Source organism: Apteryx mantelli, chromosome 9 (assembly GCF_036417845.1).
Source record: "Apteryx mantelli isolate bAptMan1 chromosome 9, bAptMan1.hap1, whole genome shotgun sequence".
NCBI classification, from domain to species: domain Eukaryota; kingdom Metazoa; phylum Chordata; class Aves; order Apterygiformes; family Apterygidae; genus Apteryx; species Apteryx mantelli.
The window spans coordinates 31156334-31184284 of record NC_089986.1 but is presented as its reverse complement, the minus strand read 5'-3'; the positions used below and the strand labels follow the sequence as shown (position 1 = coordinate 31184284).

Sequence of the window (27951 nt, the reverse complement as noted above, 5' to 3'; positions counted from 1 at the left end):
CTGGGACAGGGCTGGAGTCCCTTGGGAACTGATCTCCAAGCAGGTCCATGCTCCCAAGGGGCTGCAAGAGCATCCAGCACATTATGTGGAGCTCAGGGAATCAGAAGTGCCAAGTGTCAGTGCCTTGAGCAATTCCCTTCCAGCCCTGGGTTTCATTCCTGCAGTGCCAGGGAGCTTTGCACAGCAATACCTGCCTGCTTGTCCATGATGGTGCTTTTGGTGCACATGACACAGGGTGGGACCTGGATGTACATGAGAGGTAACATCAGGAGCCCTTGCTGTGGATGGCGCAGGGGCTCAACCACCTTGATGTTCATGCAGCACACTGAAAGGACAGCTCATCTGGACCAGATCTTCAGGCACTGGAGAAGTTCTCCAGATCTCTGCACATTCCCCTTTCCCGGTGCCACTCACAACGATCCCACCGGCTGGCAGGAAGAGTCTCAGTATTCCTCTGCTCACGCTTGCCCCAGCCTAAGAAAGTCCCCTGCAGAGCACAAGCACCCCCTAAGATTGCTTCATGGGGCAAAGTGATTTTCCTCCTTTCATCAACAGCATGTGAGTCAGGGAAATCGGAGAGAAAGCAACATGAGACAGGTAACCAGTCTTGCCTCTCACCCCAGCAGCACTGAAATGTCACACGCTCTCACCTCCAACCCATGCAGGGACTGTTTTGAGCCCCTTTGAGCCCCTTTTGGGAGCTACTTTTTAACAACTGCTACAATCTCAACCAAGAGGCCAAGTCCCAGTATCAGGAGCGTGTTCAGAACAAGGGATAGTCATACTGGGGCTGGTTTTTCCTACCTATTACAACACTCCAGCTCTCTGATAGCCCGTGAGGCAGCCACAGGCCCACAGCCCTGGTGCTTCACAGCCCTAAGGGGCAGAGCATGCCCTGGTCCTGTCCCCATCGTGCTGTTTTCACACCACTGTCCCACCTGGCTGTCACCTGCTCCCTGCATGACCGGGAGAACAGTGCCAGTGCCATTTCCTGCACCATGTCCTCAGCACTGGCCAGGAGAGCGCAGACCTGAAGCCCTACACCCAAAGTGAGGCAACCGGGACCCCACAGCTCCATCTACTCCATGCCCCATTGTGTCCCCCCCAGTTTCCTCCAGTCCCATCCAGAGTTGGGCCAGTGGCCACAGATCCCCTGCCACCCTCCCACAGAGCCAGCATGGCCCAAGCCTTCACCTTGGTTTACTTCTTAGCGGCTTCTTTTCACCAGACCATTAAAATATGTCAAGATCTCCTGTGGCACTACTGTCCACTTTAGACAACATCTCTAGCTGAAGGGCCGCTTGTTTGGGGTGAAGTGTTCAGCAGGATTTATTTTAAGTTTGAGCAAAAAATGGCTGCAGCACAGATGCTGGTTTTGCATTTTCCCACCTCTTTTTGAGCAGTCTCATCACCAGTGCTGGTAGAACTGAATCTGGAGCTGAATCTGGAACAGAGATAGCAGTTTGGGGTTCAAAGTGAAAAGAGGCAGTGATATGGCAATGATGAAGTTTGGGAATCATACCTGGATGTCTACAGTAGCTGCAGTGTAATTTTCAAATACTTTTTCCACCTCACGGCATTGGTACAATCATGGTAGCAGTTAGATGCAGAGTTTAAGAGGCGAACGCTCAAGCAGAGCGCAGATTGCACAAAACCCACAGCACAGTGCCCCCACGGCCATGCAAGGCTGAGACCACGGATGTGGGCGAAGGGCCCTTTGGTGGCATCTAAGGCAGTGGCTGACAGACGGGATATTCTTCCTTTCAAGAAGGACAAGATGTACTCCTAGTGAGAGACTAGGCAAACACAAACCGTACAGCTTGATTCAGCCAGTGATGATAGGCACAGCACTGCCTCTGTCCATCTTGTCATTCGATTACAGAATCACAGCTCACACCCAAATTAATACAAGATAATACCATAGAAGCAGTACTGCGTAAGGTCAGGAGCACTAGCGAGAAGCATTATAGGCATCTGCACTGTCCTTCTACTCCACCCTAGTATTGGGCTGCTCTTATGTAGGTAAGAAGTATCCTTTGAAACTTAGAGGGCTTGCTGCACAGCTCATTTGTTAAAGAATTTGATTTGCATAAAGCCATTTAAAAATACTATTTGCAAATTTAACAGCAATTCCAAAGTGCGCCAATCAACAGAAAATAAACACAAATTAAATCTAGTAACTAAATCATGCTCCTGTGTTCCCGCGGAGAGTCCAAGCAGCTTGTACCCAATGTGTCTTTATTCTCACAGAGGTAAAAGATCGCACAGCATCCTTGCTAAGATGTGACTTCAGAAAGAAAACAAGAATCTTCCAGAGACACACAGCTTTCACCATTTCATCTTGAAGGCAGTGCACCACCTTCCATTCATGATACAGTTCAAGCCCAAAAAAGCAGGAAACAACTCTCTTGATTGCTCTGCCCTTAAGCTGCAGATGTTTCATGTGGTTCCAACGCCTTTCGTACAGCAGTTAGCACTTTCAAAGAACCACTTGCATGCACACACACAAAACACAATTAACGAATGTCTTACATCCCACTGTGTGTGTTCTGACACTGCTCCATCTGCCAAAAAGAAAAAAAAAGTGTGTGCGCGCGCATGTGCATAACACACACAAACAGAGGCTTTAAAGAGGACGTTGTTTGCCTTTTTTCAGCTTCATTGAAACTTTTTTGTATAAAAGCCTAAAGCAAACATAATCCAGAGAAAGGCAATTTTTTAACCTTTAATACTTCACTTGCATGCATAACACCTGTAGAGTTGTGACACTCCCCAAGGAATGTGTTTTACAGCAACTGTTTCAGACTGAGAAAAAGCAACCGCTCAGAAAAAATGTTGCTACCAGCTAGTATTACACAACTTGCTAACGTGAATAATCTTTTAAGAAGGGAGAGGATTAAGTCTTTGAGGGAAGTCTATTACAGTATCAAAAGAGCAGCTTTACAAGCTAGAACTCTAAGAGATGTTCTCAAGTTGTCAAAAGCAGCCTGAGCACTGAAATCCTAGCAGAGAAAGCCTGCAACGCTATCTGCCAGGCACTGCAGGAAAGGCCTGACGGCCTCTGCACAGACCCAGGTTATACAGCACTCCTTTGAGATAACACGTGCTGTGCAATAGGATTCATTTTTTTTATGGCATAATAATAATAATAATAATAATAATGAAGTTTTATCCTTCTTCTCTGGGTAATACAAACAGGGATTCTAATGCACTGACTGTGCTGCCCCACTTAAGCCTCTCTATAAAGCAGGAATACTGATGGGACAATTGTTAGTACATTAAATACTAATTACAGGTCTCACCAGAGCGCAGACATGGAACTAATCTGAACGGTCATTTTTAAGATGGTTCTTGTTACCTAGACAAGGCAAATTTTTAATTCTCAGCCATTTCTTTGAGACGAACCTCTACATACGTTGTCATCTTTAAAACTTTCTGGCTAATGTTCAGTGGCAAAAGTACTTCAGTGACCTAAAACAACTGATATAGCAAACTCACTGCATGCCAATCACTTAAAAAGAAATGGTTTTATTTTTAAGCAACAGAGATTTGGGGACTATGGAAGTTCTCAGTAGGAGCTGGACATCTAATTGTCCTTCTCAAATCCAAGAGCTAATATTGGCAGATTTTGACTGTTATATTAAAATTCATGATTCAGCTATGACCATAACAAGACCTTCCTAAGGCCAGACACACAGATCATAACAAGACCTTTGTTGAGAAGCAAACTTCATCGCATCTGTTGGCTACTTGATTTTTACACTTTCCTTTGAAATATTAAGTGATTGTCAGCATTTGAGACAAGACGTCTGTCTGCAAAGCCTGACCAACTGTGTCAGCTCTTCCATTACTATAAAGCATCCCCAGTGTTTTAACTGCATTAGAATAAACCCCTTCAGTCCTTTGGCCCAAGTCAGAATTGGACTCTCTTGACCAGTTGTTTACCCATAAAAAAAGCAGAGAAACACATATGCATACTTTTACGAAAGGAGAAAATATAATCTCTTTATTTTCAGTATACAGACTAAATCCCACCATAAAATAAGGATAATGAGTGAGCACACATGAATAAAATACTCTGCACTTAAAAAGAGCCCAGTTTTGCCATGTTTGCTTAATCAGTCATAAGCCATGTGGCATACAGACCTCTCCCAGCATTGTTTCCAAAAGCGGCTGTAGTACTCCCATGAGCTACGCACCATCTATTCCAATCCAAAAATGCTCTCAGTTTGCACATAAACGCTACATTTTCCTGTATGCCTTGAAATACTAGTTAGGTACAATACTATTTCATAATCTTTCTGCCCCCAAATTATGTTGGGTCCCCCCCACCCCAACCCTTGCACCAAAGCTAGAATTACTTGCACACAGAGGTAAACTCGGCAAGTTAGAGCACTACAAACTCTTCAGAGATACCAAAAGATGGTGTACTGTGATCTGCAGCACGTGAATATGCAGCACGGATAGCAAGCCATCAAATACTGGTAAGTTCTACACACGCACACGAGCACCTCCGTAAAGCTTTCTCCACAGTACGACTCCTTTGCGTGCTTTTTGTCGAAAAAGAAAGCCCTTCTCAAATTTAGCCTGTTTCAAGTAGCCAGCAAAATTTGATTCCATGTGCTATCAGCGTGCATGTCATTGCTTGCAATACACTGGAGAAGATTTGGACCCGGACAAAAGGTTCACTTGCAAAGCACAAAGGTCACCAGCAGCCCCGAAGCGGTTTTACAAACTGATCACTGCAGCTGGTATTTCTCACCATCCTGCACCCTCCACACCAGAAGTCGGCTGCAGCATTCTGCAGTTTTAAATGTGCATCTTTTCATCCTCTAGAAAGCAGAATTGAGATTTTCTCCGACTCCAATTTAAATATGCAAGAGCAGTCATCATAAAGTGTGCTATGGTTAATTTAAAATCCATCAAGCTAGTCTTTGCTCAATCACCCAAAAAAAGGGTAATCTGGGCTCTAATGGCAAAGGCCAACAGTGCCTAGAGGTTCTCAACATCCTGTGGAGATATTTTACATTCCCAAAAGTGTGAACACTTTCTCACTGGATTTTCAGGATGCAGATGACCTAGCCCACGGCGAACATGACCAAAGTGTTTAAGAATCCAGTCTTTGCACAATGCACATCTAATTGCAACCAAAGGTTATACTGAGTGTCTTTATGGAATAATACAGCAGTTTGGGGGACTTCTAAGCAAACACTGACTCAAAGGCTCAATATGGATTCACAGTGTAATATGGGAATACCAGCCTATTCTAGACCACTAGCCAGTCACTGGCAACAACGACCTAGACCTTCTCTTAAATTTACATGGTGCAAAATCACTTTCTACACTAAACTATTCTGATTATACCCTTGTTTTACAGCCTCTCTTGCTAACCTAAATCAGTTCTGACTGCAAATGTGATCTCTAACTTTCCCAGCATCATAAAATTTGTAGAATTATTTTCTGTCTATTGGTGCTCCAGATACAATGTTGCCTATACAAATGTAAAACTAATTCTTCCAGCAGATAATCTAAAACAGCTCTGTTCTCGAACAGCAGATTGACCGAAGTGGGCTCTAGATTGCAAAGTCTTCAAGCTTCCCATACCACGAAGTGAGGTAGCAACAAACAGCCTTTGAAACAGGATTGCTCCCATATTTCTCCTAGTAATAAATCCCTTTGCCACGCAATTTAGTGAGTGAACTAGAGGCTTCTCTGGAGCAGTGGAAGCAGAAAAAAAGATGGTAAAAACAGGATGAACAAGAACTAGGCCAATAGTTTTGCAAAGTTTGCCTTTTTGGTACCAGCACTGCTCTTTCTCAGGTGGAGAGAAATACAAAACATTGCAGTCTCTTTGGGAGCTTAAAGTCCAAGTGACTTCTGCACAATCTGCTTGGCAATTTTGTTAAATTGTTCTCTGTCTTCCCGCCACATCTTGGAGGCATCTACATTGGCTCCACTTTCATCGTTTGGCTCTGAAACAAGAAAGATGGAAAGACAGGTGGGCAGGCACGCAATTCAGCAAGATCCTCTCGTTTTTTCAGTAATGCTTCTGCACAGCCACTTTCCTGTGGCTTTGGCACACTCCCTCTGTTTGGGATTACGGAAGCACCCTTAAAGGAAATCTAGTTCCAGACACTGGCTCCCCCAAACAGTTGTTATTTCACTGATCACAAGAGGATATGACAGCAAGGTGGAGTTTAGGGCAGAAACAGGTAGCAGAGCAGTAAGATTTTGTTTTATTTTGTTCACGCTCTCAGCAGCTGAGCCCCAGCACGCACACAGAATAAAACTATGCTTCACCAGTGGTGTTGTCAAGGGTTTTTAGAAGTGCAAACTGCTCCCTGCAAAATATTTTTTTCCGTTCCTGCAGCTTCCCAGACATAAAGCCCTCCCTCACCAGGCCACCCAAAGAGGCTCCGTCACTCTTTTGGATGGCTTGCTCTATGGAAAAAACATAAAATCCTTTCATTTCTGCAACATCTCTCCTCTGAGGATTTCAGAGTGCTTTGCAAAGTGCATTAAGCTCCTGTGACTCAAATTCTTAATTTTGTACAGAGGTAAGCTGAGGCATGGGGCTTATCAGGCTCTTGGTAAGCATACAGCAGGACAACTGGCACAGGATTATACAAGTCACTAAGATACAGCATATGCTACCCATTCTGCTTCACACGCTAGTCCAAATCCTCCACAGCCCAGTTCATGGTAGACTTCTTAGGCTCACATCTTTCTTGGCACAATGCAGATAATCTGCCATTAAAAGGCACCAGTGGGGATGGATGGGTAAGTCACTCAGTTTGGTATGCTCAGGCTTACACTATCTGCAGAGCCAGAGCTGAGAGTTTGTCAGCAGCCGGAAAGAAGCTGACAATTCACATTCTGGATTAGTTCCTCCAAAAGCCATGGGAAATCAAGATGCACAGTCAGAGAACAAGAGCGCAGATGACTCCCCAGCCAACCAGTCTAGGTAAGGTTGTACCACAAGCCAAGTTCTCGGAGGCCACGGGCAGCCTAATGAAGTGCTCAGATGTTCATCTGGGTGGCTTCCCAATAGTAGCTTACTATTCTGGAACTAAAACAGTCAACACATAGGAGTCTGTTGCTTTCTCTCTGTTCAACTTTGTTGCTTCTAACATCTAAACCTTTATCACACAAGACTGATTATAAGGGATACACTTCTGTCCTCAGGCAGTTCGGTGGCTCTATCAAGAATGCAGAAAAAGACCCAAGTTTCAAGGAGATGTATGTGACAGATCTGATCTGAATCCTTGCTGGATTTAGGGAAAACCCTTTAAGAGGTTACTCAAGAAGTTGTTCACCACACTCCTCTTCTCAGGAAGGCTTCCTCTAAATCAAAGGTGGCAGAACGGGGTACATTTCCCAGCCTGGTATACTGAAACAGAAATGGAGGGAGCTGGTTTGTGAATCACAGGGGCCATGGACTCCAATTTACCATACTGATTAGTTCCAGCTGATAACCTTTCAGCTGCTAAAGCTAAATCCAGCAGAGGTGGTAATCAAAAGCTCTAAAAGACCTATAAGAGCTGAACAGACATCATAGCAGCTATAAAGCCTGAGCACAGGTTTTGCACAGGAGCAGAGAGCCAGCTGAGTCACAGAACCCACCACCTGACAATCACCATGTACTTAATTACTGCTGAAGAAATGCAGTGCAGTCACTCACAAACCCGGAAGCACCTGCTTACTAATTCAGTCTTGTTATTTTTTCAATTATTTTCAGAGAATTGGTGTATTAATAAATTAATATTATGGCTTTAGGAACTCTGGTTGCTGCAGAGCAGAGTTTAAGCATCTTCTGTCTGCTTAACAAATCAAACATCAAGGAGAAGCTCTAGCTATGCCTCAAGAACTGCAACCTGAGTTACTCCTAATAGAGCACCAGTCCTTACCTGCCAGCATGCTAACTACTGACAACAGGATCTTTTCAACGCTCTGCACAGGACTCCATCGCTCAGCACTGCTCTCATATCCCATGGGATCATCGCCAGGAGCATGGAGAATAGAGATGCAAACTCTCCCATCTGGGTAAACTGCACAAGAAGTAGAAGGGATTGATTGTTACTCAAAGGAAACATTTGGTCGCTTCAGATCCATAGCAGAGACGAATGTTCTGACTCTGCCTTCATCCGGCTGATGTTAAATCCAGTTTTAAATGTCTTCATCCAAAGGCAAGAGCACACAGAACTGGAAAGATTAAAAAATCTAGCAAAAATTTCCATTACGTAATTTTAAAACTAGGGTCATACTTCCCCAACAGAAGCCTGCCAGGAGCACTCAAATCACTTGATATCGGTGATAGGTTCCTTAGGAAAAAAATAAGAGATGTTGTTTAGTGTAACAAGCCGATTATTTATGCACAGATATACCCCAAGTAGGTGACTAGCCCTGCTTAAACCGAACAGTAACAGTCATACAGCACTGAATGCACATTTGAGTCTTTCACTGGACTGAGTTCATGAAAAAGAACCGAGCAAACTTGCACTGCTGCAGCGGGGTGAGAAAAAAGGTATGTTACAAATAATTGATTTCAATTTGAACGTTACTGAGAGTTCACAACACTTTTCCATTTTTACTTAAAACTCACAGCTGCATTAAAGTGCACAGAAAAAAGATAAGCTATCAGTTAAGGAGCCAGACGTCTTCCCCTCCCACCTTTAACATCAGCAAAGCATCTGCCTCAGTGCAAGTCTTCTCACACGCTGGACAGGCCTCCTTTGACTTGATAAGGAGGCCAGAGAGAGGTTGAAGAGGCAGCACCGAAAGACAACGGAGGTCAAAACGCTGCTTAGGAAGGTGGCCTAATTCAGCAGCGTCCCAAAGAATTACAACTTTACCTAGAACTTTCACTGCTTCTACTCCTCTGGTGACCAAACCTGTACTGTTGCCAGGAAGAAAGAAAAAAAAAAAAAAAAAGCAAAAAAAAAAAAGCGCAAATGACCGCTGGAAGCGGTTATGCTTGTTTCCAGATCCTTCCATTCACTCAGCTAATGTCTGTACAAGTCGGGAACACGCAAGTTTTCCAAAAGACTTTTATTATATTTACACCCCCTCCTGCAGCCCCAGGCTGGGGATTGGAGCTGGTCTAGCCATAGCTGGAAGAGATGAACAGCACGTGCTGCATCAGCACTTCCCCTGCAAGTTAGGAACACACTGGTAGAAGATATTTCACCTGTAAATTACTCTAATGTTTTTATGCAGTATCTCATTTAAAACAGTTGGATCACAGTAGCATAGATAAGATAGAAAAGGCTGATTGCATGAAGAAGTACACATCTCCCATTTTGTTGCTAAATGCCAACACAAGACTTTTCATTAATTGCTACTTTGAAGTTATCTCAGCCAAAGAATCCATTGAAACCATTTTATTGTAAGAGAAGAGAATTCCGTGGTGTCTCGATTCCCCCCATGCATAGCACAAACACTGCAAAGGCAAGAAAGCATAGCAGATTTTTTTTAAAAAAAAAAAAAACAATTTCCTTGCAATTTCTCACAGATGGAGTAAGCATTTAAGGAATGCAAAAAGCACAGCATGGCCACCATTTCTACAGCCTTTCTGGATATAACCAGACCACCTCAATCCCATCCGAGAAGAAAGGTTTGAGCATCTATTTTTGGTGATCTCAAATTTACCTTAACTCAACCTCAAGTCATGGGACTTTAAACAGCTGACAGCTGAACATCCCATACGTTCCAGCCAATTCTGTGGAAGAAGTGCCCAGGTGTAGAGACACTCTGTAACACGTGACAGTCAGGCAGTCTGAGCTCCTCCGCACTCCATCCTGCCTGCTGATGCCACAGGCTGCTCACACAACGCAGCTCTGAGCAGAGATCCTCAAGCCAAGCCCAGAACAAGCAAAGCAGTACTGCACGGACATGGATTTGCTCATGGAGATTGGTACTGCCAAGAAGTTTGGGTGAAGGAGTCCAGCTGGAGCAATGTGCTGATGTGGCCATACCACTTCCAGGTGCCAAGCTGCACTGCTGCAGACATCAGAGCGACGCAGGTGATGCTAAACTGCCTTGGGCAGTTTTGCACGGTTCTACACTGCACAGTGCAGATGTGCCCCCCAGAGGAGAACAGAAAGATGGGCTTGTTTGTGGATTAAATGGGCCAGAATCTGTGTTGTGTTAGTGGTGGTTTGAGAAGGGAAAAACAGAGGAACTTCAAGAAATTGCAAAACTCCTTGGAATCGGATGAAATAAATAAATTCCCAGCTGAGATTAAGATTTGTGTTGTGCAAGTGCAGGAATGTCAGCTTGGAAGGAAACACTAGGCAAGGGGGCAGCATTTTCCTTTTATTGCTTGTAGGCTGCAGAGACCTAATAGCCTAGAATATGGATCCAGCTCATCAAATCTGGGTGATGATAAACAATCTTTACAGAATCAATGTTGATTTAACAGATGCAATAAGTAACAATTTTACAAGGAATGCCACTAAGGCCTACGCCAGAAAAGAGAGCTCTGCATTGTAAAGGGGGATTTAGGGGTTTTTATCTGTTCAAAGCTCAAACTTGTTAGCTATACTCATTGTTACTTTAATTCCTTCCACTCAAAAGCCTTAAGATAATGTAGTTGAGATATTGTCATCACCAGAATTGCAGAGAAAAGGCCAATAATATCTTAAAGGCCTACGAGTCTGTCAGCTGTTTGGACAGAGCCCTCTGTACTTCAGAAAGATCACATCAGAGATGTTACTAAATGCCTGATCTAACGGGAAAAAGCCATGCTGTTAAGTAAAGCCACTTCCAAACTTTAGTCAATATGAACAGATTTTCACTTGTTAAAAATACACCGACCTACTGTACTTAAACACCAGTCACAGAGGAACACGGAGAAGAGCCTACCCTGACTATTATTTTACAAAATCTCATGTCATGTACAAAACATTTATCTTTGGACTATTTTTGCAATAGTTTCAAGTATTGCTGGAAAGATCTTAAAAAGCAGTCAAATTGCTGGGGTCTTTATTAGACTGTTTATGATCAAAAGACATATGAAGACTAACGTAATAGAGAGAGCATGACCCTAAGACAGAGCAAAACTGCTGGACGGCCAAACACTCCTACAGCATACTCAAGGTCTGAAAGGAAATGAACCACTCTTGGTAAGGAATACCAGCTGTCCTGCTGCAAAAGTTGTTTCTTTATGGTGCAAAAGCAACCCACTTCCCCTCAAATATCCTGCTGCATCAAACTTACTGTTTGGATGAAACATCTCACACGTGAACCTCATCTTCGGAGGACTTAGCGGATAGTCGAGTGGAAAGCTCAGAATGGCAGGGAAAACACCATACTCAAAACAGGTGTCTTCAGGACCCCTAGAAACAGAAAAAAAGCTATTCACCAGAGTTTTAAATATTTCTTTCACCCAAATTCTTGTCTAATGAGACATCTTAGGTTTGGGCTATATCATCATCTTCTCAAGAAGACAAAGAGTTAACGCACTCTTACCCTACACCTCATAAACTTAACTCCAAATACGGGGTGGGGGAGGGAAGGGGGAAATCAAAGCTTGCACGCTAAATTACTAGGAAGGTCACAACACTGCTTAATTAGCAGGGTGTGTTTGGATATAATTGGAGTATCTGGCTCCAAGGCATGTTCCAGGATTTGAGAGTCTGCACGTCAAGGGAAAGCACAGGCAGGTGTGGAACTCCTGCGTCTTTGAAGATACTGTTATGCTGCATAGACAGAGATGTCAAACACGGCAGCTCAAAAATAATTTATAAAACAAGGATTAGGCAAGGAGTCATCTAATTGAGCTAAGAAGATTCAAACTGCCAGGATGGAACATAACCATACAAACACTTATCACTATCTGATGCAAAAAAATACAGCAATGTTCTGTAAAAATGAAAACACAACTCAGGGGCTATAATTGCTAGATATAGGACAAACATGTTTCTTGACAGGCTTCAGGTATTCAGTTTTCACTCCCTCAAACGCACACTGAGAACAAATGGCTTTGACATTGTCTTTTGTGTTCGTCATCTAGTTCAAAGCGCAATCAAGTGATACTATAAAGACAATTATTTTACCCTCTCTACACAAAACACATTTGGAAGATGAGCAAAAGAGTTTATTTGACATGATTTGTTCAAACTTGATAAACCATTTGGAAGTTATAAAATAAACATCATCTCCCCTGATTGGAAAGATCAGGAAATAAGCTTCATCACCAAAAATCTTAGCCAAGGAAACCTCATGTATTCAGCAGAAAGCTCTTCAAACAAGGGCTATATTGTCTGGGAAATAAAGCTTAGAAATATATACATACTTTCACCTCCCAACCCACAAACACACTCTCCATGCCAGAAAGAACATAAAATTTCTAAGGCAAACAGTCAAAGATTCCTTAGAGTTAAGAGTGCATCAACAACCTAAAGAAAAACAAAGTCGAGACCGACAAAACCTAAAGACCTAAGAGGCTCACCCTGTTAAATTCTGGGACTCCAAAGACTTGGCTGGTAGGTCTCAGAGAATCATAAACACAAGTAACAAGTGTTTTAAACCTGAATATTGACATTTGCATGCAAGATCAGAGAAATGCATCATTGTATTGCAAGAATCAAAGCTAAACCATCCCAACCATTTTTGTCCCCTTTCTAGTCTTTCCCCTATTTATTCAAGATTCAATACTGCATCTGAGAGTAAACTCAATGCATTTTTTTCAAAAGCATTTTAATTCCAGCTGCATTTTAAAGGCTTATTGTTGAACTTCTAAGAGTATGTACATACACACATTGAAAAGCTGGTGGGTGTCTAATGCTCTCTTTTGAGAGCGAACACACAGCCTTAAGGGCTCTTCTGTTAGCTATGTTAACTCAACACGCTCCATTTTTAGGCCCTATATTAAGTGTGGAAACTGCTTTTGTTTTAGCCATTCGTTACTGCAGGGATCAAGTTCAAAGAAATAATTAAAGTTAATCCAAAACAGCATTTGCAACTACAAAACACTCAGAAGGGCACAAAATTCAAACTTGACAGCATCCCTTTCAGTTCAAATAGGATATCACCAGGGCCAAAAAGGTAAAGAGCACAGCACCTTTTGTAATTGCACCACCTGTTCTGTAGAGATTTCAAAGTACTTCCAGATTTTCAAAGTCTTGATGCCTTATGCTATGATCTCATCTGAGCTGCTAGTTGGAGTCCAGGGTATGGAAGATCTGATTAGGATTCCTCCAAAAAAACCCCAGGCCATGCAGAAGTGAAACCTTCCCTCTGAGCGAACAGCACTGAGCCAACAGTTCAGCAAATTAAGCAAGCATTACCTTAAGCAAAGTTTCCATACCCCCAAAAGAGAAAGCACTTGCTATCACTAGCCATTAGCACATGGAAGGCATTCAGTCTCCAGAGGCATCTTTGTCCCCACATGATGCTACTCTACAAACTTAAATAACGCATTGGGGAGGGGATGTCCTTTCTCCTCCAGCCATTATATGTGTGGCATTAAACGACTTGGTAGGCAACCAAGCTGTTTACTAACCATGTGTGAGAGATGTTAAGGATTTGCACAAAGCCCAGGAGAGCATCCAAACAGTCCTTCACAATTAACATCTACTTCATTTAGTCCTTTTCAGCCTAAAGGATCACAAAGAAATTTGTAGGTTTCTGTAGTCTAAGAATAATCCTCTCAACCTCCACAGATGTTCACCTACAAATGGCAATACCACACAAACGATTCAGAAGCAGCAGGAACTGAAAGAGTAACGTTCAATTACGGGTAGGGAAAACATTAAGTAGTTGGTACTGACACACTCAGATCACATTCTGACCCAGTTCCTGTGAACAGCGTTTTCGTCAACCTTTTTTTCCTGTTCACGTATTTGTTTCTTTCATATTCTTTATTGTTCCAAGAGACTATGACATCTGTATGAATGTAGGAAGCTAACAAAAGGTTCTTTATTCCCGTACTGTCAGTGCTACATACAAGGATGCTGAACTTGAATGCAGAGAAAATCATGTTACGAAGAACTCTGTTGACACCTGACGTAACATGGAGATGAGAAATTCTGAACTCCATGAGCTAGATATTAATTATGAAGTTGGGGGAAGAAAAGGATGGCAGGTGTCTACCAAAATAGGAGGGAGAAGCGAATTGATAAGGACAGTTAATTCTATAATCATACCTTCAAGTACATTTGTAAATGGCTTATTTGCAAAAGAAGCTGGAAAAAGACCAAAACCCACAGTCGTCAGATGCCAAAAAGGGGAATTCCATGCTAAACAAAACAAAAGTCATAAGCCTATATATAGATCTAATTATCTTTCTGGACAGGTTTTTTGATAAGATGGCTTCAATTTAAACTTTTTATTTTTCAAGCAACCTTTAAGCTAATAAAGTTCTTAACAATTATGTGTTTTTGTGTCTTTTGGGGATAAACTTTAATAGCAACACACACTTGCATGAGCCAACACTTTTGAAGTTCATAAGCCCAACCGAAGAGGACAAAACCACTTGGACTTCGAATGTTAAATTCATGAGCTTGCACAACACAATACACGCTGTTGGACCCCACGCAGTGCTAAGAAATTAAGCGGTATTTTGATGAACTCTTTTGACATGTTGGGACTATTTATCATCATGAACAAACCACCCTGTTGCAAAGATCTGGTTTTCATAAATACACTAATTCAGCTACTGTTGGATGCCTTATCAAAGGGGTGCATTTTTCATCAGGCTCTAAACCTTCATGATTTAAAAAGACTACCACCACATTGCATTTTCACCTCTAGATCTAGGCAAATACACACACTTTGGGAGTATAAAAACTGTTCTATCATGCATGCCTGTCAATACAACCTTAACATTTATGCAACATCCAGCAGTACTGCTGCAGGCGAGAACATCGGAAATACAAATTATCATTATTATTTTAAAAGAGATTATTTTATCTCTAAGCCAAGCTCTCACATCAATCTCTGTAACATTACCCAGCCTATCTCTGGATTGATAAATGGATGATATCTTGGACTTTTCTCTCTTAGGTCCCATTTTTTCTTATTTATTTGAGATTACATGTGCTTTCTTTAAACAAAATGGGGGTAGAGAAGAAAAAAAAGTGTTCTGTTCTCTGTTTCTTTAATATGCTCCTTACTTATCTTTTATGCTTCATTTGTCTCAAATCTGAGGCTGATCTTGCTTTAATTTCCTCATCTGCACTTCTGTTTCATTCCCAGAATCTCACACAGTACATTTGAGATTACAAAACATTCAAGAAGATTATCACAGTCAAATACAAGCAAGTTATTTAGCTTGCTTTCCAAATGTACTCAAACATTTTTATTAATAGAGTTTTGTAAAGGGATGAAAGTAACCAAACATGTTTAGGGTAAACATGTTGCTATTGTACCACAGCTTCAAAATTTAGCAGATGTTAAAATATAAATTTTATTATGACACACACACACACAATACAGAAACCAAAATTAAAGCACCTCCGCCCCTCAGTTCACGCTGACAAAGACCTCAAGCTCAACACTCAGCACTTTAAAGGGCTTTCAAGTTTGCAAGCCACTCCTCTGCTGTTTAAATTTTTGTTATAGAAAACATTTTTTCCCAGGTTTCCCATGTAATGAATTAAATATAAAAGTACTTCTGCGTGTCCTCCATGAAAGCTCTAATAAACCACAAAATCTCTGCTATGAAAAAGTACTGATAGACAGGAACTTCCTTCCACATTCCAAGAAATGCATTAAATCTGTTGCGATTCCTAAACTCAAAGCAATGCACAGCTTTCTGAACTGAGATGCCATTCATTATGAAGGTCATGCTTTAAAAAGTGGTAACTACCGCACTTACAGAAAGAAGACAAAGCATTAGACATTGCAGCCAATATCTTTGGTGCTGGAGAACTAACCACCTATTTCTATGTTAAGTGTTTATCTTCAGGAGACAGAACTACCTGGAAGTCACAGCTAGTCAAAAACACTCTTGAAATTACAGTACTCTCACAGAGCAAAGAATTTGGACATACAACCTGATTATGATAGGATAAACTGCTGCATATCAGCAGAGGCATTTACAAACTCTTAACACTGCTCAGCAAACAAATATTGGTAGTCCAGGTCTCCTTTCACCATGGCCTAAAGTAACTCAGAGCCTCGCGCTTGCTATAAAGTAAGCTCACCCATACAGCCAGCTTGTGTGGAGCAGGGGATATGCTGATGCTCTTGAATTGTGTGCCTGCTCCCAAAAGACAGAGTTCTAGCATTTAAACCATTATCCTTTTACCACACCGAGTCTGAAAGCTCATCCTTCACCCTTAGACAACACACTTTTAAGCAGAACTACCAACCAAACCAACCTAGGAAAGTTCTTCCATGCACGATAATCGAGAATCATGTAATTCAGCACTACTGGTTGAGCAGAACATCCTCCAAGACCACAGCAGATACAGCCCGAACAGGGAAACAGCCACAACCTGCTCCCAGCTCTATTCTCTGCCAGTGTCCTCAGGGGCTAGTTCAGGGACCACCTAGCTCTGACTAAAGGAAAGTAAACCACCACTTTTTACTACAGAATTCTTGAAACATAAGTTCCAAACGAGCGCCTCAAGTAACTCTAACTGATCATCAGCTTCAAGATAAACTTAGTGATCTGGAGCTTCTTGAAGCTTCTTGAACTCATAAAACTGTGGCATTTGGATAAATTGTCAGAGCTGAGTGACAAAGGTCTCTTTTTTTCCACCCCCACACTGATTTGGAACTTTAATTTGTAAGAAATCACCAGCTATTTCATACATTCAAAATTCCCAAGGAAAGGCACATCATGAGTAAGTTAACCAAAAGAGACTTGTAAGATGTTGGACAAGAAGATTGTCTGGAAGATTACCTCCTTTCAAGTTAAATCCTGCTGCAAACAACCATACTCATCAGCTCAGGAGGAGGAGGAGGAGGAGGAGGAGAAGGCTTTGTAAAGAAGTCTTTGCCACCCTCCCAAAACACAACAGCTAGTGAGCCAGAGCTTTCTACACGAAACTACTGCATCACAATCTCTTTTCAACATCAGCTGATTCATGAAGTTTAAAGAATTTTAAAAGATTTTAAAGAATTTTTTAAAAAGTTTGAATACTTTGTCAGATCTATCCCCCTTCTTTTTTCTAGAAGAAATCTGAATAAGTAAACTAATTTTAGACATTGATTTTTTTTTTTCTCCCGTCACTGGTAAGCTGTATATTTTGTTCTAGTTAGAATATGAGAAAACCTATCCCGCATTTGCAGGTGAGCAATGTTCCCAACAAGTTTGTGTAATCTAAAAACAATTTATTGTTTCCTACAGTGTTTGTACACGTAACATAATTCAATGGAGCCCAAATGGTGATTCCTGTAAAATCTGAGAGTTACACATGCCAAATGTTTCTTATTATAACATCTATACAAGGCCAGCACAACAGATCACCACTCAAGCCCAGTAATGCCCCTGCCACAGTTTAAATTCCAAATATAATTCCTAGTCTGGGGTGGACACAAAGTTCCCATGCAAAGGCAAGCCAAAATCGATGTTATGCAGAATTAAGATTTTCTTTTTTACGTTCTTATTCTCCTGAAAGCTAATCGTAGACTACAAGTGCTGATTTCAGATACAAAATGGCATTAACTCACATAATCAGAGCTTCCCACTCAAAGAAGTTCTCTTCATTCATAGGACCTATAGGGAAAAAAACAAAACAATGTTTAAAGCTACCAGCAGGTAAGGCTACAACTCCACAGTGCACAAACTCTGTTCGGTTCCTCACCTGCTACTATCCCTTCTGGTGGATTCAAGGTCAGTTCTGTAAAAAAAAAAACACGGGGAGGGTTAACATGAAGGCACCTCCAAGTCTGAAAGTTTCAGCCGGCGCTTGGATCGCCGCAGCTCAGCACCAAGGCTCTAGGAGCAGACACCCATGGAAGAAAGCTTGAGAACACTGTGGGCAGAATGCCTTGCCGTGTTTTACTGGGCAAGATTTAAAAACCAGAAGGCCTAGTTTCCCACTGCTGACAATTTAACTTTTTCATGCAAGACTTAAGTTTCTAAACAAAATTGTTTGTGGTCTTGTGATTTTTCAGGCTCTTAAAATGAGTTTTCCAGGGGGCAACAATTTGAAACTGGGAGGAAGGCAAGAACAACTCTCTTTCCACAAAGCATGGGAAACATGCTTCTCCTAGAGCACTGCCCGGCATCCGGAGGTGCAAACTCAACAACCTGGAGAGAAAGAGATTTGTATTCTGTAAGCATTTTGCATTGATTCATCCTTGACAGCATCTTAATTCAAAACACAAAATGCAACACAAAAATGTGTAGGAGCAGAAGAGAGATTTGACAAGCACCTGTGCTCCTTGGATCTAATCTGACTCCCTCTGCCTGGCTTGGAAAATGCAAGAAAAAAAGAGACCAAACAAACAAAGCAGTCATGACCATACACAGCAAGTTTCAATTAATCTATCCTCAGTTTCTGCGGGAAGCTGATACAATTCCCAAATCATCAGCTACCATCAGCTTCAGCATCAGTACCTCCCTCCCAGCCTGCTGAAGCACAGCATCCTGCATGCAGATGAAATAACTTTTTTTTTTCTACTATCTAGGGTAACGAGGATCAACTTTCCTTACTGCCAGTCTCTGGAGTCACTTGGGGTGGTAGTGTTCGTAAGGTGAAGTTCAGCTGGGCACAGGCACACCAAAGATTTGGGGGCTGAACACTAGTTAGACAGCTCTGAGCTGGAGCAGGGCAGCCCGCAGGCGAGGTGTGAGCAGGCAGAGGTCCAAGGGTGTCAGATCAGAGGAGGTGACAGTAATTAGGCCAACTTAAGTAAGGGCTCAGAAGCGCTTATCCGGAACAGTGTTTCCCAATCGATCGCTTGTGGTCAGGCAGTGACCCAAAACACACAAAAAGCAATCACAGAAAACACCACGCACATCCCCATGTGTGTAAACAAGCATGAACACATAACCAGGGAAAATGAAAAAAGATCAGGAACCAATGAGTGAGACGCTTACCCTAACGCTTATTTGGTTACAAATGAAAACTGCGGGTAACGCTGCACAAAACTGTGCACAGATTCTTGTCTCAAAATAGTTAAGGGATTTTTGGTTTTAGAAAGCACTGAGATACGCTGACAGGAGAGAGCGCAAAACTCTTCAGTTCATTCAGATCGCAATTAACTTTGGCACAAACCTCTCCTCATTTAAGTTCAGAAGCACAGCAACGGATTGAAGCTCAGTATCATGGTTTCAGACTACATCCCAAATATGAGAATAATGACATTAAAGAGCAGCTTTTTTCAGCTGGATAGCTGGGTCTCTTGAACAGCTTTTCTCATACATGTTTTTCAAAAAGAAATAGGGAGATGTTAAACTTGGGAGCTCCTGGAACTATTTTGCTCCATCTTGTGGCTGTCTCTATAAAATAATCCCTCTGATATATCACACGATTTCACTCGAAAACCTAAGGAGCATCATCATTTCAGACCCGGCACTGGCAGAGCTATGAAGCAGCCTTCTCTGTTGCCTGACAATATCCTCTCTTCGTCACCTGCAGTTGAAAGCTAGACCAAGGGTCTTCTTTACGGTTCTCCTCCCCTGAAGGAAACCAGAGCAATAGGAAGCAAGAGTGAAATCCCACTGAGCAAAGAGGTTTTAGGAAGACGGAGGTTCAATTCTCCACCTCACCTTGCTCATCTCTCCCCTCCAAGATAAGCAAAAGCGGTTGGCATCCTTGAGGATCAGACAAAGCAGTAACTGGGAAGTGAAGGGGCACATTAGCTCTGATTTTGAGTAGTTGCTAGGATACCTAGTCATTTAGGAAGGAAAAACTCCTTTTACAGGTGCATGGTCACATCCTACCCTGTGTGTGATCAGCCTAGAACAATTCAAATTGCAAGCACAGCTTTCAAGAGCTACAAAGCACAAATTGCTAGTAGTTGGCAAGGTATTAGCTGCTTTAGTCTCACCAGAGCTTCCAAAATAGAAGTCAAAATGAGGCAATTTTCAAGGAATGTTGAGGAGAATTCCAATTTTTTTAAGCAAGCAACAACAGGCACATGATCAGAGCATTTGTTTTATCCTTTCACTGCAGGAAGATTTTAGCTAGTCAGCTAAGGCCAAAGAGCTTCCTGCTCCGTTCCCAGGCTCTTCAGACATCCAGTCCCTCTACAGCTTCTCAGCAAGTAATAGGGCACAACAGGAGCAGATCAGCAGACCTAATAGTCCTCCCTTCCCCACTATATCCGGTCCAGGTTAATGTCATGTCAGCTTTAGTTTAGCCTTCTGGACTGAAGGTCCCCACTACATGCATGGTTTAAAACGTTCTCAGGGAAAGCTATTCCCCTGTAGCAAATGCCAGGCCATGCTGTCCTCTTACCTGTCTCACTCATGACAGCAGCATGTCAGTGTCAGCCACCACCACCTAAATGACTCCCACACTGACACTTCATTTCTGTTCTTTCTTGTGCCATTTCTGGGTAACACCCAGGACCAGCTGCCTGACCTCTCTCCCCATGCTGAGAGTGGATAACATCTGCCACAAGGAGCTGTAGGGGAAAATGAGAGGGGATCCTGAAGCTACAACAGAAAGATGGCCTGAACAAACTGAGAACCACCTCCTCAGATCCCCTTTTCTCCAAGGAGCAAGACTTTGCAGGAGCCCTTGGTGCTGCAGCTCCTTGCCCATGGTTGACTGGTGACTGTAGGTCCAGGAGAAAAACCTCAGATGAGTGGAACCTCATGATCCTTGGGACAACTGGATCTGAGCTTTCAGACACAGGGGGCACTGGAAAGGCCCTCCTGCCATGAGCTGGCACCACAACTGTCATCCTCACCTGAAACTTTGGGACCCCACAAGGATCAAGGGAGCAGCTATCATCCTGCAGAGCATCACAACTCCCCCACCTGCTACCATCAGGTGGTTAACCTGTTTCTGCCACCACCTTCCCATGCTTGAATTTTACATAGCACTAATCACCAGTGTCACAATCAACAGGATCCATGAGATTAACAGCCTCCTGATACCACCCTTTGATTATCCTACACCACCAGGCAAGCTTTCAGGCTTCTCATGGAACTGGTTTGTCATCAGCAATGTCCTCTTAAGGACCTTTGAGAGGCTGAAGGACTAGCAGACAATATGGACAAAGGTTCAAATGGAAAGACTGAAAAGGGATCTAAAAAAAAAAAAAAGGGGGTTGAAAAGGTTAAGGGAAAAGCTATCACGAGAAAAAAAGTCTCTGTGGAATACAAAGGAGCAACAGAGTCACACGCAGGAGCTGCAGTTGGCAGAAAGGAAGGCAGATAATGCACTAGGCCATGTATAAATACATGATGAAAATCACTTCAGGGTGTCACTGGGAATTTGGGGATTGCAGAGCTTTCTACTCAGATGTGTGTGTTAGGTGCATGCTGGAGGAGCCCGCATGGATTTGGAATGTCTCTGTTAAGCACTGCAGAGCTTTTGGAGCAGAGCTTCCAGTTTCCCATCCTCCACAAGGCATCTCGTTTGGATTCGTTTGGTTTGCAGGATGGTTTTGCTGCATGTCGTCAGGGGATTTGCTTCCAAACCCAAACACAACGAAGTCTCAGCCTGTAAGACAGGAGCTACAGTTTAAAGTAAAGCTTTGCTTTTACACTGAGTCTGAACGAAATAGAGAACCGACAGTACTGTAGTGCTGCTATCAGGAACTCAATACAGCTTTGGGTGCACACACAGTCAATGCCACCCTTTCATTTCATTGCTCACTATGGAGTCATTACAGATCAACTGCATCTTGGCGAAAAGGAGAGAATTGAAAACATGTCCTCTTGTTAAAGGGGTTAATTAAAAAGACTGATCATATTCTTAAAAGAGAAGTTCAACAGTATGCATTTAAAAACTGTAACAGTCTGGCACATCTCCAAGGTGATAAAATGCACAAGACTCAGGAAATACTAGGGGCACATACTCGCATCAGTACCTGACAGGGTCTGGACTAAGATGCTGAAAACCACAATTTTTTCTTCCTACTCTGCACGAAATTCCCAGTTTTATTCCCTCTTCTCTGACTCAGCATTTCATTGTCAGAACAGACAATGACACCTAAGGTAATGTGACCTTACACAGAAGTGTATGCACAGGGGAGCGCTCCCCTCCGTCCTCAGCTAGGCACTCCTGCCACATCCCTCACATCTGACCTAGCAACCATATAGGCAAAGGGATAAATGCTTCAGCAGAAAAAGTCACAGAAAAACTGCTGACTGGCTCACTGAACCGGGTTACCCCGCACAGGCTCAGTCTGCTGGATCTGACTGCGGAAAACTGGCTCAGCTGCGCGCTCTGTTTATTGGAATTAGCATTTGTAAGTGAACCCTCTGTTTTAAATCCTATTTTTTACAGCCTGCTTTCATAGACTTCATGATTTACTTTATTTGGTGTTGAATTTCAGAGACATTTCCTAAATGCTATGTTTAGGGGAAAAAAGAGCATTTTCAAAGCAGTGGTTTAGCAGTGACAGCTGCAGAGTCCTACTATAAACTTTCATCACTCCCCCCCCCCCCAAGAGAGAGGAGCTAATCACCCTCCACCCAGCTGGAGCTTTCTTCTAGCTCCACACGAGCCCTCTCCCAACGATAGGAACAAGAAGCACTGACTGAAGCACCAGACTTGCTCTGTAGAAGGAAGGTGTCCGTGCCTTCTCAGTAATTTTTTTTTTTAATTCTGACTGTTCTTTGCCATACTTAAATCTGATATTATTGAGAGCACAGAAGGACTAAAAGTATCTGTTAGCACTATGTCCCACAGCTCAAACACCTCTTTCCTTGTACCAGAAAGGAAATATTTTTCTATATAGTGCACAGAACTGTAATTCTTGCATATCTATAAATTTGACTTAATGTTTTCAAAGTGTCTGTATTTCAAATTTTACAAATTTACTGAGTGACAAGATACCTTCAAGATCATGCAGCAAGCCAGTGGCAAAGGTAAAAAGAGGGTTTCCATCTCTTAACTCTCCTAAGTATAAGCTCCTATTGAGAGACTAATTTCAGATTTTAACACTATTAATTATTCTAAATTTAGAATTAATAACCAAAATGTATGCCCTAATATGAGTTAAGTCCGGGTTTCTTATTTTTGAACGCTTTACCTAAATTAGTTCTGGCAGTGTATAAAAATAGACATGAGACAGCAAAAAAAATCAACACACTCCAAAAACATGAATAAAGATCTAAACAAGGACAAAAGATTAATCTATCTCCACTGGCTACCCACAGCCTTTTACCCATCTTCCTTTCCTTCTCCACAAGGAAGAGAAAATAGAGTGATTTCACAGCATCTCCCCAAAGGAAATAATACATTTGGGCTCCAACAGGTTGAAACTCCTCATAAAGTAAAGCATCTTTCACAGAAGGTAAGACTAAACAGATCTAAACACAGACACACGCACACACAGAAAATCAAAGGCCAAAACTAAAACCAAATAAATAAGGAAAGAATTAGAGAACTGGTAATCAAAATACACCTATCAGCAAGGCATTGATTGCCAACCTATTTCTGTCACAACTAGGAATAACTAAAGGGAAGAGGTAGGGAAGGAGAGAAAGAAAAAAAAATAAAGAAAATAATTGTGGGGACACACGCACACACACATATATATATGTAAACACATCTGTTTTTAAAGTCTTCTCCAACACTGATGCTGCTTAATCTCAGGCTGCAGTTTCACATGCACTTTAAACCAACCGATCAGCAATGCCGTCAATGGAAGCAACTCCTTCTCTTGCCTGAAGCCTGTCTCCTCTGCAGGCAAAAACTTTTGTGAAGCTGCGCAGTGAAACAGAACACAGATTTCATCTAACATGGGAGGCAGGGAGGAAGGGGTCACTTTAAGCTACCTCGGTTTCCCCACGCCCTTTTGCCACTGGCCACACTATACGTACATAAGCACAAGGAACAAGCATCTTGAGGAAGGCAGTTGAAATGTCATGCAAAGCCAAGTCTCAGTCTATGGTCCTGTTGCCTCGTAATTAGTATAGAGAAAAGCAAAAAGAGGTAGAATTATCTACTTAAGACTAGGAAACATTTTTATTTTTTCAAAATATTTGCACTGAAAATCTCTACAAGGTAGGACAACTTCTAAAGAGCTACAACTGGTCTTTTGTAGGATACTAGGAAAGGGTTATACCTGAGGTTTGATTCTGTGTTTTGTAGCACAGTTTGACAAAACACCCATTAAAAGAACATAACGTAATCCTGGAAGTGCACACATAACACAGGGTATTCCAGACAGCAGCAGAAACTGAACATTTAGGTTTACTCTACTTCCCTAACTCAAGTCTCCAGAAGTATTGTACAGTTAGTCATTGTGGGTTACATTCATTTTTCGTAGCAGTATATTTGATTAAAGTTGGGAAATTATAAAACAAGATCACAAACAAGATGTTATCTCAGTTCATGATAAGAGTTACACCAGCAACTATTCAGGGATGATTCATGTAATGCCTTCCTCTAACATTAAGTCCAATTCTTTTTGATGCTACATCCCTGAACAATTCATTCATATGTGACATTCCAATAAGATCTCAGAGCTGCTCGACAACAGAGGATCAAAAATGCTTTTGGGGACAGAGGGGGTTTCTTGAAGAGAACAGATAAAAGCAGGGCCAGGTCTTTTTGCTGCTGGCTTTTAGGTCAGTGCTTCTGGATGGTGATAGAAAAATGCAGGTTTCTAGGACACAGTGTCAGCACAAGCTTAACCCGTACAATGGCACCAACAGGGCTTGCTCATTCCCATGAGCAACAGCAGTCCGTGTGGCTGTGATCCCATGCTGGCCCTGATCCCCCCAAATGCCTGTGCGATGGTAACTTTAGAGACATGTGCACTGCAGAATGGGCTGAGAAGACCCACACTGCTGTGTCAGGAAGCACACATCTAGAAAAACACCCGGCTGCCTTTCACAGACCGAAGATAATTCTTCCTCCAAATGATGGTACCATGGGAAACAATTCTTCATCCCTGGCCAACCTCGGAAGCCCTGAAAATAATCTTCACTGAACCATGAAGCAGAAGACCAATCCTCACAGCCAAATGCCATCTTTCACCTAGCAAAAACACTACCTCACAACCTGTTTTTTCTTTTCTTTTCTTTTTTTTTCCCTGTTCTGCTTCCTTGCCTTATATAAAAGCCATAATTTCAAAACCTGAAAACGACTAGGTAAACAAAAAAGAACTGCCTCTCTTGCAAAAGGAAGTCGCCTTCAGACACCTTGCAAGCGCACAGGTAAGGAGATCATCCGTATTGGCCTTGCAGCAATCAGACGAGTCCCTGTAGTGCTACATTGCCCAGAGAAGCAGGAAAATGAAACAGCCTTATTGCTCCCTCTGGTGGGACTGGCAGGAAGAATACCAGTCACTTGGCACAGCAAATTTCTCCAGCTGGGGCTCTATCAGCAAGTCACATCTCAAACAGACTTTTAACAAACAAACAAGTCTATGTCATTCATCGCCGAATTCTAGCTTAAATGCTTTTCCTAACTGCAGCAATTCCATTAAGCTCTCAACCAAGCATCTAATTATCTCCCAGGTAACAAAACTATGAGACAGAGGCTTCTCCGGCTGCATTTTGTTCCACCTGGAAAATACAACTTGACAAAAATAAAAGAATTTGGCTAGTTGCCCAGGATTTCCAGACCTCCACCATGACTAAGCTCCCTATACCAAGAAATTCCAGGCACATGTCAACCGTGCCTAAACTACCTCTCAGTTTCATAGCTTAAACAGCTAACACATATGCCAGCCAAGCCAAACACGGTGTGTTGGCACTACCATTCACACACAGATTCATTGCTCGGGATAGTCTCCCACATCTGCCTGTGATTTGCAGAAATAGAAAAGAGCAAGAACAACTTGCACGTGGCTGAAAACACCAAAAAAAAAAAACCACTCAAAGAGGAAAGATGTTTTATTCATTCTTCACTTCCCTCTTTCACACTCACATTTCGGAGATTTCAGCACCATTTAATCCCCCTGCCCCACCACGGCATGTGCATAAAGGTTGCAGGCAGAGCCCTGCTGATCCAGCAGGGCAGCTGACAGGAGGCTGGCAAAGCATTGGCCGGGCACAGAGAGGTGCCCCCCGGGCCACCGGACGGACAGAGGGACAGAGCCTGCGCCCCGCTCAGACCACAGCACAGCCCTGCCCGGCTCTCTGCTTCACCTGCGCCTCATCGCCCTCTCCTCAGCAGCCAGGTCCCCAAACCTACCCGGGCTCGGGAGGGAGGTTCTGCACGCTGTTTCCCTTTTGGTTTGAAGCAGGATCGTGCCAGAAGGGGCCGCAGGGAGGTTGGGGCCAGGACTGAGGTGGCCCCAAGGCCCAGCACTACCCCTCAGCGCTGTCCTCACCCCACGGGGCTGTCTCCCTCCCTCGAGCCATCCCCCCACCCTGGGTTGTTCTCCCCAAGTCCCCTCCGCTCGCCTCAGCCACCTTCCAGGGCTGCCCCTGCCCCACAGCCAGAGGCAAGGGCTGTCCCCGCCTCACAGCCGCCCCCCAACACACAGCTAAACGCAAGGGTTGCTCCTGCCCCACGGCCAGCCCCCACCCAAGGCTGTCCCCCACCCCACAGCCACCCCCTACCCCACAGCAGAGCTGCTCCTGCCCCTCAGCCACAGCCCCCCCTGACGGCTGCCCCCGCCCCACAGGCACCGGCCACCCCACAGACACTCCCTCCCCCCCCCGGGGTGCTCCTGCCCCACAGTCACCCTCCCAGAGGTACTTCTGACCCCCCCCGGGCTGCTCCCGCTCCGCAGCCACCCTCCCCGGGACTGCTGCTGCCCCACAGCCACTCCCCACACCCAGCCAACCCCCCAGGGCTGCCCCCCCCCTCCACAGCCTGCCCCGGGCGGTCTCGGCCCCCCAGCCCCCCCCGCGCCCAGCCGCCGGCAGGGGGCAGTACGGCCCGGCCCCCGCCGCTCTCCCGACTCCCGGAGCCGGGGCTTTGCGGCGCAGCCCGAGTCTCGCGAAAGCAGCCCGGCGCCGCCGAGCCCCGTCCCCGCCGCACTCACGCTTGTACTCAGCCATCAGCCGCTTGAGCGCCGTCCCCGCCATGGTGGCGCCCGCCGCCGCGCTCCCCGCCTCGGGCCGACCGCAGCGTCCCGGCCCCGCCCAGCCCCGCGCTCTTCCGGCAGGCGCCTAGAGAGGCCGGCAGCCTGCCGCTCCTCCTCTATGGTGCGGGCCGAGTCCTCCCCGCGGCCGGGGCGGGGCCGCGGCGGCCGCGCAGGCGCAGAGCGGCGGCCGGGCGCGCGCCGCTGCCCCCTGCCGCCCGCTCGGGTTTGGGCAGCGCTCGAGGCCGCTGCCGTCCCCGGACCGTTACAGCCTCAAACCGACAGGGTCCCTCTCCCCCTCGGATACACCTAGGGGGGGTTAAGGCAGTGAAGATTGACTGACGTGGAGATAAGGCACAAAGGTAGCGCCTCTTTTAAAAGTGCCCGTGCTCCTTCCTGGCCTTTCTCCTCGTGTGTCTCGTCCTCCTCAGTGCCAACTACTCTGTTCACCACCACTAAAAATGTTTCCAAAAAGCAGATTAGGCACATAAAAGCCAAGGGTAGGTTGCACTGACCTGACTAAAGACAACAAAGCAGTCCACATGGAATAACTTCTGCCAGAAGTCACCAAGTAAACTTCTCTCAGAGTAGAAAACAGCACACAGGATTTTTTCTTCAGATGCCTGTCCAGGTTGTATGATTTTTTTTAGAAAAGACACTGCAGGCAGGAAAAGAGGCAAAAAAGCACAGCTGCTTCACGGGGAAGGGAGGGGAGAGACAAAAAAAAAAGTTCAAACAGTTTTATTGCACAGAAAAAAGCCTCAGTAAGCCTGGAATTTTGTTGCTAATGGAGTTGTTTAGTAAACACTCAAGTGATTTATCCCTAGCTGTGTATTTTTTTTCTTTAATCTTAAGAAAGTTTCCAAAGCTGATCTTTGAAGAACC

The 27951-nt window shown here is 43.9% G+C and overlaps 1 protein-coding gene across 3 annotated transcripts; it reads right to left on the bottom strand.

Moving 5' to 3' along the window:
* Positions 1-3975: 3975 nt before the first annotated feature.
* Positions 3976-27618, bottom strand: UBE2G2 (ubiquitin conjugating enzyme E2 G2). 3 transcript variants are annotated; one of them, XM_067302106.1, is made up of 6 exons: positions 27582-27618; positions 17757-17792; positions 17623-17668; positions 11218-11336; positions 7908-8048; positions 3976-5972 (listed from the first exon to the last, which is right to left on the bottom strand). In XM_067302106.1, the coding sequence occupies exons 3-6, from the start codon at positions 17661-17663 to the stop codon at positions 5860-5862; spliced, it is 414 nt and encodes a 137-aa protein (XP_067158207.1). In that variant the 5' UTR covers positions 17664-17668; positions 17757-17792; positions 27582-27618; the 3' UTR covers positions 3976-5859. The 3 variants fall into 3 exon arrangements, with proteins under 3 accessions (XP_067158207.1, XP_067158205.1, XP_067158206.1); XM_067302104.1 differs by lacking the exon at positions 27582-27618 and adding an exon at positions 27028-27167; XM_067302105.1 differs by lacking the exon at positions 27582-27618 and adding an exon at positions 20361-20388.
* Positions 27619-27951: the final 333 nt, after the last annotated feature.

Excerpts from the sequence above, each read along its gene's own strand:
- UBE2G2 (XM_067302104.1), bottom strand. The coding sequence starts at position 27,070 with ATGGCGGGGACGGCGCTCAAGCGGCTGATGGCTGAGTACAAGC. Across the intron at positions 17,793-27,027 it reads GCTGATGGCTGAGTACAAGC|AACTGACCTTGAATCCACCA; the intron begins GTGAGTGCGGCG and ends TTTTTTTTACAG. Across the intron at positions 5,973-7,907 it reads AGTAGTTAGCATGCTGGCAG|AGCCAAACGATGAAAGTGGA; the intron begins GTAAGGACTGGT and ends TTCTTGTTTCAG.